Source organism: Myxine glutinosa, chromosome 8, assembly GCF_964187855.1.
Source record: "Myxine glutinosa chromosome 8, kmMyxGlut1.1, whole genome shotgun sequence".
Classification (NCBI taxonomy): domain Eukaryota; kingdom Metazoa; phylum Chordata; class Myxini; order Myxiniformes; family Myxinidae; genus Myxine; species Myxine glutinosa.
The window spans coordinates 94,349,516-94,364,613 of NC_136268.1; the positions used below are offsets into that span (position 1 = coordinate 94,349,516).

The 15,098-nt window shown below is 43.6% G+C and overlaps 1 protein-coding gene across 4 annotated transcripts in view; it reads left to right on the forward strand.

Moving 5' to 3' along the window:
• LOC137432724 (pre-B-cell leukemia transcription factor 1) overlaps window positions 1-15,098 on the forward strand; it is a 209,598-nt gene that overhangs the window by 174,496 nt on the left and 20,004 nt on the right. For 2 of the 4 annotated variants that reach the window (XM_068124859.2, XM_068124861.2), the window contains exon 8: window positions 6,815-6,904. The exons of the other annotated variants lie outside the window; for them this stretch is intronic. In XM_068124859.2, coding sequence (XP_067980960.1) covers window positions 6,815-6,904 — 90 coding nt within the window. The remainder of the gene's footprint in view (window positions 1-6,814; window positions 6,905-15,098) is intronic. 4 annotated transcript variants of the gene reach the window in all.

A 15,098-nucleotide genomic window follows, 5' to 3' on the forward strand; every position in this document is an offset into this window, starting at 1 on the left:
ACTCACTCACACACACACACACACACACACACACACACACACACACACACACACACACACACACACACTCTCTCACACACACACACACACACACACACACACACACACACACACACACACACACACACACACACACCACGACAAACGCTTTCCACAGCCACTGAGCTTGGAGGAAGTGCCGTCACTTCCCAGGATACTCTGAGTACCAGCGATGTCATAACAATGGCGCCACTTTTCTCACCGCACTCAGCAGGCCATTTCATCAAAGAGGAATTTCTTTCTGCCAATGGATTCCAACCAATGGGGAATTTCCATGCTCTATCCTTTCAAATGCTGAATGTCAAGCAAGGAAGCAGCACATACCATTTTAAAAGTATTTGGAATGACTCAAACTGGTCCAATCTGGATGGCTGTTTTTTTTATGAGATAGCATCTCCTTACTGGATGGCCGTTGTCTCCCTTCGGGAGCTCATCTGCCCTTTATCAGGTGTTGTTTTTAGTCCTGGCAGGGTGTCACAGTCACCCTCCCCTCTAGCAAAGTCAGTGAGTGGTGTCGGTTTAGTCACAAGGATTGGAGACAATTAGTTAAGATCATAACATCCACGTACAATGGTGTGATCTTTCCCAAATACAGGTGCCAGAATTTGTGCAAATTTTTGTTTCATTTGTAAATTGGTGTGACAGACGCTTATGTCACTGTCTGGGAGGTTACAGTTCTGTACAGCGATAATTGTTTGGAGATAACACTCGTAGCCTTGGCTAACACGAGACACCCAAAGCCTGAGGAGAATGAATGAATGAATGAATATGAATGATCGTTTTAAGGCCATTTTCCCCTCTGGAGCGGGGGTTAGCCTTGCAATCTCTGGAGCGGGGCCCCATGACAATCATGGTTCCCTGTTTGAGGCAATGTTTTTATGGCCGGATGCCCTTCCTGGCGCCAACCCTTGGTCACGCTCTTACGATGCGCAGGGATACGGTGTACCTATTCTAAATCGGGGTACACACCGTGATCATTCATCCCAGCAAGCTGGTACTCAATTTGCCGACTTCGGAAGGATGACAGGCTGAATCAACCCCCTTGGCGTTAATTCAGCGATCGACCGGGATTCGAACCCAGGATCCTAGGATCCCAAGCCGGCACCCTAACCGCTAAGCCAACACCAGGATTCAACACTCAAAGCCTGAGGAGCAAAGTGGAAAATCTTTCTTGGACAAAGGAATTTACCAAAGTGAAGTTTGAATAGAGAAAGATGTTACTCATTTTAATAGAGAAGGGGCGCCCTACATATATAGGTTAAAACCCGTCAGTACCTACATTTATTTTGTGCACCTTGAAAACGAAAACACGTAAGATAATGTGCAAGTGTGTGTGATTAATTTGTTTAAAAAATGAATAAAGTCGGTTGAAACCAAGTGACTGTGACTGTAACTGGATTGAAAATACTGTTACGGAACCCAACGTCGGCCTATGGTTCCCCTTTGAGGGGGGATTAGTCCCCTCGATTATTGCTGACCGACGTGGTCCCTGAAGCTGCACCGCGGCCTCCGGAAAGGCCGGTGCACAGCCCCGTTCGTGACCGCGGATAAGATGTTACTGGATTGCCGAGCGGATGGCAGCCACGGCCCGAACCGTTAACAAAGACTACCCCGATTCTGAAACGTTGGCCAAATCGTGCCACAGATATTCAATGAGGGAAAAGACAAAGACGACACGGATGTGAAGAAGAGGAAGACGAAGGCAAAAAGGTTTGAAATACGAATATGATTTATTACTATTTACAGGACCAAAAGAAACCAAGGAAGAAGGAAGGATAATAAAATAAAGACAGAAAGTGGGATGGACCAGAAGGACACAGTGAAAATTCTAGCTTATCTATTACAGTCTTAATTAACCCAGGGACAGAACAAACAAAGACAGACTCACACGGGGAATTGCAGAGTGGATTGGCTGGAAGGAGGAATGGGAAGGCCCGGGCCACTGCAGGCGTCGAGGTCCCGCTCCAGGAGTCGACTCGCGTTCTTGGCGGGAAAGCCTTGGTGTGCAGCGGCGCGTATTGATTGTTCACCACGAGCGGATGGGTGCTTCGTGCTGGACTCCGGGCTCTTCAGCTCCACTTTAATGCCACTTAACGCCACACTCAACTCGTCCTCCTCCAACGCCACTCTCTTTCTTCATCCACCCTTCCTCCTTCAGCAACAACTGTACTTTCATCCACCAACCACCGTCCTGACGCATGTGCACGCGTTTTTATAGCGCGCCTCGACCTCTCCCCGCGAGCTCTCTGGGCACGCCTACCGGGTCGCTTACTGCAGTGCCGGTTGGCTCGCACGGCCTCCTTTGGCTTCGCCCTTGATGATGAGGGGCGGCCAACGCCCTGGATTTGGCGGCTCCTCCCCCCTCTTCTCCGCGCCCACCTCGTGGCTAATGGAGTCGCGGTGAAAACCGCCCAGCAGCTGCGGCGAAAACCCAAGCCCGAAGAAACAGCGGACTGCAGCAAACCGCGCAGAGGAATTTGTAATGCGGCTGCCAAAAGGGGATTCCCATGAAGGTTCTGGGGAAATTGAAAGGGGATACTACCTTGTTTCACTTCGGTGCAATGGAGTGTCAGTTAATGGACGACATAGCCTTAACCTAATACACACAATAAGGAAATAACTACCAACAAGCAGGAAATCTATGATTGGCTAACGTGATTGTATATGACCTAATTAAGGGACGCCCTTTTGACCTTTATACACAACGGGAGGAAGGAGGGTGATATTTTACATAAAAAAAACACAATTCTCATATCCACAACAATACATTTACTTTCTTGTGCAGCTGTATGAATCAAATTGGTGCCCCTTCATATGAACTTTTCTAGAGCATTACTTGGTTCCTCCTAAGAACAATAGGGTAGTCCAGCATGTACACGATATTTTTTGAATGTCCCTTATTTTCTATTGTTTGGCATTTTATACAAGCTATGGAATGTCCCTTCTTTTCTATAGTTTACCACATGCCACATACCATATACAGTTGCCTTTTCTATGCCCCTGGCATTTTCCCCAAGGAATACTATGTAGTTAATAGACATTCTCACACTTCAATAGTATGTAATTAATAGACATACGGTACTCCCATTTCGATAATACATCCAAATAGATCCACAGACAATTGGATCCTCATTCAATACCCTCACCACTGGTGAGGGTAACAAGAAAACAAACAAACGGATACTTTAGATTACTGGAAGGGGCTGGTGGGGGGAGGTGGAGGTGGAGTGGGAGTGAGTTTTTCCCGGCGGTGGTTTCAGGACGTGTTGGACATTGAAAAGCTATGGAGTTATTGGTTTCATGGTGGTTACCTTTTGTCTGTGGGCCGGCGGCAGCACTGCCTGCCCCCACATCGAAATATACACTTTATAGTGTATATTTCGCTTGCCTCAAATTGCCAAATTTTGCTTGCCTCAAAACGGCCGTGAAGGCCAATGTTTGGTAGCTTAAAACCTTGCCCATGTTCTGAAGTTCCTACATCCAAAATTTGGGGTTTCTCGGTGCTACAATTCAGCCTTGAAAGAATAATGTATGGTACAAATGCACAAACACACAAACAAACACACAAACAAACACACAAAATGTGAATATAGATAGCAGGTTAACAGTTTCCCTTCTTCATAACCAAACTACTGGATAGTATTTACTTGTGAAAAGTTATTGCGTTACATTGATCTCAGGCCCATGGAGGAGCATGTCCATATTTCACATGCAGGCCAAGAATATTTGTTGTCACTGGGCAAATCAGTAGAGGATGGATGTGCACTGGATTTTAGTCTGGGATTCCAGCACAATAGGCTATGTGCTCAGATGAGAATACCAAATCGACCAACTTGAATCCAAAGGCTATGGATTCAATTTACATTGAATCCATAGCCTTTAAAAGAATCCATTTCATGTAATTTTTGTTGCCCAGCTTATGCAGCTATCCTCTTGGGTAACTGACGAGGGTGTGCAGTGCCTTCAGAAAGTATTCACACCCCTTTACTTTTTTCTCATTTTGGTGTGTAACAGCCTCAATTTAAAATGGAATATATTGAGATTTTTTTTGTCACTGATCTACACATAATACCCCATAATGTCATTGGTCTTAATTTTTTTAAATTTTTACAAAATAATTAAAAATGAAAAGCTGAAATATCTAATTTACATAAGTAATCAACCCTATCAGTCAATACTTCATAGTAGCACTTTCGGCAGTGATTGCAGCTTTGAGTCTTCTCGGGTATGTTTGTATCAGATTTGCACATCTGGATTTGGGTAGTTTTTCCCATTCTTCTTTGCAGATTTGCTCAAGCTCTGCCAAGTTGGATGGGGAGCGTTGGTGAACAGCAATCTTCAAGTCTTTCCACAGATTCTCAATGGGATACAAGTCTAGGCTTTGGCTGGGCCATTGAAGGACTTTCACATTCTTGTTGTGAAGCAGTGTTGCTTTGGCTGTATGTTTGGGGTCATTGTCCTGTTGGAACATAAATCTTCACCACAGTCTAAGGTCTTTTTGCAGGTTTTCCTTTCTGAAGCAGGTTCTCCTCAATGATCTCCTCAAGCACATGTCTCCATTAATTGTTCCCTCTATCCTTCCAATTCTCCCAGTCCCTGCCACTGAAAAGCATCCCCATAGCATGATGCTGCCACCATCATGCTTGGGATGATGTTGGACGGGTGATTAGCTGTGCTCGGTTTCTGCCAGACTAATGCTTTGCGTTCAGGCTAAAGAGTTCAATTTTCATCATCAGACTGCAGAATCTTTTGTCTCATGCTCTCAGTCTTTCATGTGCCTTTTTGCAAACTCCAGGTGTGCTATCATGTGTTTTTTTCTCAGGATTGGCTTCCGTCTGACCACTCTCCCATAAAGTCTAGATTTGTGAAGTGCCGCAGAGCTGTTGTTCTTCCCCCAGGTTCTCTCATCTCAACCAAGGAACTCTGTAGTTCTGTCAGAGTGGTCAGTGGGTTCTTGGTCACCTCCCTGACCAAGGTCCTTCTTGCCTAGTTCCTCAGTTTGGTCGGACAGCCAGCTCTAGGGAGAGTCTGGGTAGTTCCATGTTGTTTCCATTTCCTAATGATGGAGCTCACTGTGCTCTTGGGAACTTTCAACACAAGAAATTGTTTAATTCCCTTTCCAGATGTATGCCTCCTCATAATTCTATCTCAGAGTTATACAGACAGTTGCTTGGACTTAATGGTAGAGTTTCTGCCCTGATATACACCTCAACTGTGGGACCTTGTATAGAAAGGTGTGTTTCTTTCTAAATCATGTCCAATCAAGTGAAATGGCTGCAGATGGACTCCATTCAAGTTGTAGAGACATCTTGAGGATGATCAAAGTAAATTGGACGCACCTGAGCTCAATTTGTTGTGTCATGGCAAAGGGGTTGAATACTTATTGAGTGAAGACAATTCAGCTTTTCATTTTTTATTATTTTGTAAAAGAAAAAAAAAGAAAAATTCCACTTTGACATTATGGGGTATTATGTGTAGATCAGTGACAAAAAAAACTCAATTAAATCCATTTTGAATTTGGGCTGTAACACAACAAAATGTGAAAAACGTCAAGGGGTGTGAATACTTTCTGAAGGCACTGTATTTCCTTGTACGCATAGCTCTAGCCCACAGATGTCACATTAAGCTCTCATAGTATGGCAGCTGATCGATTGGATTATGCTTGTAGTTTAGCTTGAGTTGAACACCCCAGGTGGTGAGTACTTATACAATGCATGCGGAAGGTTTTTGCTCAGTTAAATATTTTGTACATCTTAGTCTAGCTTAATTTTTTTCCCATTTTATATTGATGGACTGGATTTGTAGGACATTGTCATTAGCGATATCATTTTGTCGGTTGTATTCTTGAAGGAATATAATTTGACTCTAACAATGCTGTTGAACTGTACAGGTAATGGATTACATCATAGAGCAACATGCCATTATTCAGAGCCTGCAATAATCTGGCTATCCTATTCGATAGCACTCTTGTGGATGTTAAAGATGTATCGTGTTCATTTATTGTCAGTGGATCTCTGAGTCGCTCACTATTCTAGAGGATTATCAAACAGCTCCTTACTATTCTATGACCAGACATGTGTGGTTGTCGTGAGCACTTTGGGGTGCGCAATGTCATTCGAGAAGTCTCGACCTTCATTCAGATCGCTTTGGTCCATTTGCTTCTGATGTGGTATTAATAATTCAGTTTACTGAACCCTTCTGCCGGCACATTTACTAATCCTGATCCTCTACGTAATGATAACCACGACAAGATGTTCAATATCATAAGGACCACATGTTGTTCTTTCACAGCCTCTTTGCCTTCATCACGGTGTTTTGTTTTCCACTGAAATCTCCTTTATAAAGCCTCTTCTGATATTCTCAATACGTTAACAATCTCAGGGAAAAACCAATATTTCGGAAAGTGTCCTTTGGTAACAACACGAGGTAAACATTGTACATCATAGGTACAACATCATGGTACAACATCATGTACAAGGACAGTAGTTGCATGCTTCACACTGAGCTTGTTTAACAAGATCAGGAGGAGAAAGTTTGCTTTTTCTGAATCCACTTTGCACAGAAACAAAAAAAAGTTTGTTTGTGCAGAATGTTGTGTTTCGAATATCCAAAGTTACACTTTGTGTTTAACCTTAACTGAAGTACGGTGCAGCTACTCGGCTGACCAACACGAAACGGTAACGGTGCCAATACTGGTGCGTGCACCGAACTAAAACGAGCAAGATGATGTGTGATGAGCATTCCTGGCACTTGGCTTTGCTCTACTTACCCGCAGGTGGACTCTCTGCGCCATGTGATGAACCAGGCCGGAGGCTACGGGGACGGCATGGCGGCTAACCAGCTATACAGCCCACCTGCCATGAGTGTAAGTGCAAGAACAGAATAAGAGAAGTCTAATTGTTCTGTTTGTAGATGAAAGGCATGATGGGGCAAATCGCTTCCTCGTATGTCCAAGTTGTTTGTATTTCCATGTTTGTTGTTTGGGGAAATCAGGTTTTTCACCGTGTAGGTGAGTTTGGCTAGCCAGTTGGGTTTTACGTCGTCTGAAAACAAAAATCAGACAAGTTTGACATGGAATATTTTTGGGACAAACAGCATGACAACAACCTCCATATTATGATTAAAAGAACCATCATTCATCTTTCTCCCTATTTCATACCTTTAACGATCTCCTTAAGGAAAACCTCAAGAACTTTGTCCCACTTCAAACAACTGCTAATAATTTAGACAAAAAATGTTGAAGATTAATCACTGGAGTTAATGGAATATTTTCCTTCCTTGCCTCCTGGAGGAGCTTGTACTGTTGTAGTTGAAATGTTCATTACTGAAACGCTCAGAGATGTGGACATTTTATTAAATTACACGGTGGCATGAAATGGATGTACTTTGTTCCACAATCTTCATCACACGCCCTGTGTTTGCTTTAAAAAAAAAATTTCACCAGATATTAAGTTTTTCATACAGATAATTTGGGTTTATTATAACAACATCGTGAAACGCCATTGTAATTCTAGGTAGCTTCCATGCGCCATAAACGCAGCTTTGTGTACAGCGCGTGAGGTTTGACAGGTATATTGAAAATGGTGTGATGAAATTTTCATAATGCTGGCGTTGCGACCACAAGAGCCGCTTCCCAGATGGTAGCTTCCTTCATCCATGTTTAAACCACCACAACAGCCTCTCCCCAGATCGTAGCTTCCTTTCTCCATGTTTAACCCACCAATACAGCCTCTCCCCAGATCATAGCTTCCTTACTCCATGTTTAACCCACCACTACAGCCTCTCCCCAGATCGTAGCTTCCTTACTCCATGTTCAAACCACCACATCAGCCTCTCCCCAGATCGTAGCTTCTTTTCTCCATGTTTAAACCACCACTACAGCCTCTCCCCAGATTGTAGCTTCCTTTCTCCATGTTTAAACCACCACAACAGCCTCTCCCCAGATCGTAGCTTCCTTTCTCCATGGTTAACCCACCACTACAGCCTCTCCCCACATCATAGCTTCCTCCCTCCATGTTTAACCCACCACTACAGCCTCTCCCCAGATCGTAGCTTCCTTTCTCCATGTTTAACCCACCACTACAGCCTCTCCCCAGATCATAACTTCCTTCCTCCATGTTTAACCCACCACTACAGCCTCTCCCCAGATCGTAGCTTCCTTTCTCCATGTTAAACCCACCACTACAGCCTCTCCCCACATCATAGCTTCCTCCCTCCATGTTTAACCCACCACAACAGCCTCTCCCCAGATCGTAGCTTCCTTTCTCCATGTTTAACCCACCACTACAGCCTCTCCCCAGATCGTAGCTTCCTTACTCCATGTTTAACCCACCACTACAGCCTCTCCCCACATCATAGCTTTCTTACTCCATGTTTATCCCACCACTACAGCCTCTCTCCAGATTGTAGCTTCCTTTCTCCATGTTTAAACCACCACAACAGCCTCTCCCCAGATCGTAGCTTCCTTTCTCCATGTTTAACCCACCACGACCGCCTCTCTCCAGATCATAGCTTCCTTTCTCCATGTTTAACCCACCACTACAGCCTCTCCCCACATCATAGCTTCCTTTCTCCATGTTTAACCCACCACTACAGCCTCTCCCCAGATCATAGCTTCCTTTCTCCATGTTTAACCCACCACGACAGCTTCTCCCCACATCATAGCTTCCTTTCTCCATGTTTAACCCACCACAACAGCCTCTCCCCAGATCATAGCTTCCTTTCTCCATGTTTAACCCACCAGTACAGCCTCTCCCCACATCATAGCTTCCTTTCTCCATGTTTAACCCACCACGACAGCCTCTCCCCAGATCATAGCTTCCTTTCTCCATGTTTAACCCACCACTACAGCCTCTCCCCAGATTGTAGCTTCCTTACTCCATGTTTAACCCACCACTACAGCCTCTCCCCAGATCGTAGCTTCCTTACTCCATGTTTAACCCACCACAACAGCCTCTCCCCACACCATAGCTTCCTTACTCCATGTTTAACCCACTACAACAGCCTCTCACCAGATCGTAGCTTCCTTTCTCCATGTTTAACCCACCACTACAGCCTCTCCCCACATCATAGCTTCCTTACTCCATGTTTAACCCACTACAACGGCCTCTCCCCAGATCGTAGCTTCCTTTCTCCATGTTTAACCCACCACTACAGCCTCTCCCCACACCATAGCTTCCTTACTCCATGTTTAACCCACTACAACAGCCTCTCCCCAGATCGTAGCTTCTTTTCTCCATGTTTAACCCACCAATACAGCCTCTCCCCAGATTGTAGCTTCCTTTCTCCATGTTTAACCCACCACTACAGCCTCTCCCCAGATCATAGCTTCCTTACTCCATGTTTAACCCACCACTCCAGCCTCTCCCCACATCATAGCTTCCTTACTCCATGTTTAACCCACTACAACAGCCTCTCCCCAGATCGTAGCTTCCTTTCTCCATGTTTAACCCACCACGACAGCCTCTCCCCAGATCATAGCTTCCTTACTCCATGTTTAACCCACCACTACAGCCTCTCCCCAGATCATAGCTTCCTTTCTCCATGTTTAACCCACCACTACAGCCTCTCCCCAGATCATAGCTTCCTTACTCCATGTTTAACCCACCACTACAGCCTCTCCCCAGATTATAGCTTCCTTCATCCATGTTTAAACCACCACTATATCCTCTCCCCAGATGGAAGCTTTCTTCATCCATGTTTAAACCACCACTAGATCCTCTCCCCAGATGGTAGCTTCCTTCATCCATGTTTAAACCACCACTTGATCCTCTCCCCAGATGGTAGCTTCCTTCATCCATGTTTAAACCACCACTAGATCCTCTCCCCAGATGGTAGCTTCCTTCCTCCATGTTTAACCCACCACTAGATCCTCTTCCCAGATCGTAGCTTCCTTACTCCATGTTTAACCCACCACTGCAGCCTCTCCCCAGATCATAGCTTCCTTCCTCCATGTTTAACCCACCACTACAGCCTCTCCCCAGATCATAGCTTCTTTACTCCATGTTTAACCCACCACTACAGCCTCTCCCCAGATCATAGCTTCCTTCCTCCATGTTTAACCCACCACTACAGCCTCTCCCCAGATCATAGCTTCCTTCCTCCATGTTTAACCCACCCCTACAGCCTCTCCCCAGATCATAGCTACTTTACTCCATGTTTAACCCACCACTACAGCCTCTCCCCAGATCGTAGCTTCCTTACTCCATGTTTAACCCACCACTACAGCCTCTCCCCAGATCATAGCTTCTTTACTCCATGTTTAACCCACCACTAGATCCTCTCCCCAGATCGTAGCTTCCTTACTCCATGTTTAACCCACCACTACAGCCTCTCCCCAGATCATAGCTTCCTTCCTCCATGTTTAACCCACCACTACAGCCTCTCCCCAGATCATAGCTTCTTTACTCCATGTTTAACCCACCACTACAGCCTCTCCCCAGATCGTAGCTTCTTTACTCCATGTTTAACCCACCACTAGATCTCCCCAGATCGTAGCTTCCTTACTCCATGTTTAACCCACCACTACAGCCTCTCCCCAGATCATAGCTTCCTTCCTCCATGTTTAACCCACCACTGGATCCTCTCCCCAGATCGTAGCTTCCTTACTCCATGTTTAACCCACCACAACAGCCTCTCCCCCAGATCTCAGCTTTGGGGAGAAGGTGGGAGTTCGGAGTGAAGTTGAGAGAGTTAGAAATCAGTGTTCTTTTGCATAATTGTAGCTCTAGACATGAAGTCTTTGTGGTGTATTTTTATTGCATTGTTAACAATGTGGAAGAACAGTGGAGCGGACAGGTCTGAGAAAAAAAATAACATTTTTTTCGTGTAAATAATGTTATTTTTTTCTATTAAATGACATTTTAAAAATAGTTATGTTATCGATTACACCTCAGCTAGCTTTGTTAACACAGATGTAAGTGAGTTAAACATTGTTAAGGTTTTTCTCTCATTCCTCCATTAGTAATATTTGATGAAATGACCTCCTTTTATTGTCCATTTGAGTCTATTGTGACCTTTGCTTATGCTGTTTTAATTTGAATAGACAAAAGTAGTTGTCAAAATTGCATTGTCGAACATTGATAAACTGGTGTATCGAGAGTGAGAAGTTACATCTTGAAGCCATTTCTTCGAAGCCACTTAACCAACAAGACTCGGTTCCATCAGCTGGTTTATCCATGTCTTTTGCCCCACCACCGCCATCCCCACCCCAACCCATCTGACAAGTTTGGAGACGATGACATTAAAATGACCTCCGACCGACCGACCGATCATCTGTCCATGTACTTTTTGGTACACAATATTTAAAAAACCGTTGAACATTCAGCGTGCACCAACATAATATTGCAGATATCTGTTCCTCATGACATTTTCTCAACCTGATTAGATCACTACTTGGCGACTGGCTGAATTAGGTTGCTATGGCAACCATCTCAGTAGCTTGGCTTGTGTGCATGATATTTCAAAAAAAACGTTCAAGATTTAGCTTTCATATTACACAGATCTATTCCTCATAGCACCCAAAAGGTGGGGGACCTGGAGTATCAGCTCCTTGTTACCTTGACCATAATTTGAATGGGAATTGAAGGATAGGTAGCCCTGTTAATTTACAGGATGTATTTGGTAGCTTAGCAATGCATTCAACAGTCCCAGACTTCTGCGATTTGGTGGATTTCCACTTATAGTCACTTGGATAACAGTTGAATTGTTGTTTATTTTCCTCCTGATAATAGCATGATGATAATATCTGGGGTTCTATCTCGGTGGCTTCATGGAAACAGTGAATTGAAATTTAATTATTTGAAGATTTATATAATTTAATTTTATTTTCCTTTGCAAAAGGAAACACACCAATATTTTGTTGAGCTCACACGTAATCCAATTTAAGACGCTCTTAAGTAAATGTTGCAGTAAAATGAGAAATCGATTTGAAAAATATCACGGGTATGTTTTACATGTGCGGACACATTGTTTTTCATCTTCGGACATCCAGAGCTTTTTTTTTTGCTGAGATAGGCTCAGCATTTCATGACTATATTGGACAGCATGCCCACAAGTAGAATTGCACATTTTAAATGCCAAAGTGACCATTTAATTTCCTACCCGCCGGACATTTTTACAAAGTGCTTTTTCCATGCGACTTCATGCGTAAAAAAAGGCAACAAATGCAGACATTTGACCGATGAAATGTTCCACCGATTGTAATTATAGTGCACTCGTAAAGGCAGCGACCTGCCTGTTATTTTGTTCTCTTCCTTCTCGCTCTCACCTGTCTGACGTCTACTCAAGATCAGGGAATCTATTCCGCAGCCCAAATCGCTACATGCCTCCATTGCGGCCCGCCGCATTTATTTAAGCCTCTTGCTGCCACCTCTCATGGCACGTTAATTCTGGCCTTTGCGTATTCCATAACATGCATTCCTTTGCCGACTGTTCCCTTACGTGTCTCCAAGATTAGAGGCTGTTTGCACTTTGAGAGTCGTGGGCCATTGGAAACGTTGAGCTTTGGCATTGGCCAAAAAGGTTTTCCGATTGTTTCACCGCCATCTTTTATTTTGAGCCGAATCGAGAAAAAGATGGAAATGGAACAATTTGAGAAGAATCGTGAAATACATCTCAGAGACTTGCAACATGCAACATTTGTAAAGTATAATTTAAACAGGACAATTAAATAGAAAAAGCATTGCAGTCATAACAGCCTTTTATTTATCTTTACAAAATTGTCCGATTCATCAATGCATTATTTGTACAAAGAAGAAGAAGAACCACCTTTAGAGGCCATTTTCCCCCACAGAGCAGGAGTTGGCCTTTTTCGGGCACCATGGTCCCCTTTTTGAAGCAATGTTTTATGGCTGGATGCCCTTCCTGCCGCCAACCCTGTTCGTCGCCTCTTACGACACACAGGGAACTAGAACGCCACTCAGTAGAGCGCATACTCCCACCGTGGGTGGCCGCTGCTGAGCCCTGTCTTCCAATGGTAAAAAATCCTTCAAAAAATTCCTGGATCAGGAATAATATCCTGAGCTTCACCAAAAACTAATGAATTCTTCCTTATCCCAAGGGCAATCATCCCACCAACTTTCATCCAAATCCGTTCAGAACTTTTCCAGATATCTTGTTCACAAACACACGAACACACACACGGACGGACACGATCGAATGCATTATTCCCTCACCGGAGTAATTACCAGTGAACTGGGACTCAATTTACCGACCTCGGAAGGATGACAGGCTGAGTCAACCCCCTTGGTGTTAATTCAGTGATCAACCGGGATTCGAACTCAGGATCCTAGGATCCCAAGCCGGCACCCTAACAGCTATTTATTTTCTTGTGGTAAAAAAATACCAAAAACAAAACATTAACAATTACATAAAATGGGTTTGATTCCTGTTGATTCTCATGCAGTGGAAAGTTTTATGAATAAGGGATTACAAAGGTTATGATCAAACATGCCATCTTTATAATAAACAGTTGATATGCCAAGTCACCGCAATTAAGCATGTCAGTAGAAACCCATAATGAACAACAAAGGCTGAAGTTTCCCTTCTCAAAAAGAGAGGAAAAAATACTTTGTGATTACAAGGAAACATTTGACTTTCCTGTGACGAAAAAGAACAGACGATAATTATGGAGCACGATTGAGCTTTTAATAAAATCCCGTATCACCTCGGGCCTGGTTATATGTATCCTGAATGTCCGTCCCAAAGGGCTCTCCAGCTGTCGGTTTCGCGGGGAATTTCGAACAAAAAATGTTCAGTGTACTGAACAGGAGGACCGAAGAGGTGAACACTACCGTACACTCAGTATATCTATATTGATTATTTGTGTTTTTCATAGTCGCATGAATGTTTCGACCATGATGGTTATACGTTTTCATTCGCTGCTGGTTGAACAACCCTGAAGGATAGATGTGTATTAAAAAAAAAAAAAAAAAAAAAATATATAATTATTATATTGTGTTAGTCTACCTATCAATATTTGTTTGTCATTATGCCCCTTTTCACAATGGTCTACCGTTTGTCTTCACAGCAAATCCACTTTATGTTTGTGTACACTGTACAGTGTACATCCATGTCATACCTCCATTACATCTCTCTTGTTGGTTGTCTTTTAATCGTTTCTATGCAAGAAATCTGGATTATTGAGGACATGTGGCCAATTCGCTGTATCTCGTCATATTCACATTCCTCACAAAATAATTTCCCACAAACTCCTTTTTTTTTTTTTTACTTCTCCCTTCTATCCTCAGCCAATTCTCTCCACTCTCCAACCACTCCCACCTTGCTGATATCCCTCTTCACACATCACTCCCATTTCAACCACGGTCTACCTCTTTTAAATATTATGGTCTAACTCACAGACCGTTCCTTATTTTCCATGCCTGGCTCGACTGGGGTAATTGCAAACCCAAAATTAACAAGACTAGCAACGGTACCCGCCCTATGGCCGGGGCTTCAATTGGGAGGCCCAAATGAAAAGGCAAAATATCAGAAATTGAAGGCTTTTCTTATTTTAAACGATTCATATAAACATCCGTTGAATCATATCGCGAATCATCAAAATCTAAACAGTACATGGCGCCCATTTTGAAAAATGATTGAATTCTGCAAAACAAAAGCGGCCACTACACGTCTTTCTCAGTCGCACGTTTATGTGTGAAGAGTGCGCGCCGAATCTGTAACACAGAAGCGGCCGCTACACCTGTTTCTCAGTCGCTTTGCACACGCTGCCGTGTTACTTCGGAGCCGCACGTTTATATAGGAAGAGTTCATCAGGAGTCGATATACTCTCTCCTGGTACGTATAATTTCAACAAAAGCCACATCACTGTTCATATCCGTAAATATTATTCCATCGTGTTTGGGAAAATTGGAAAACTTGGAAAAATTGGAAAAACAATGGAGCCTATTTTACTCCCAGGGGTCCCAGGAATACCCACCCAAAATATCATTGCGACCGGTTGAGCCGTTCTTGCGGTACCTTCGAACGGACGGACGGACATTTTGTGAATTATAGTAAGATATCCTACCTTTCCTTTTTACGTTGCACCAATTACTCAT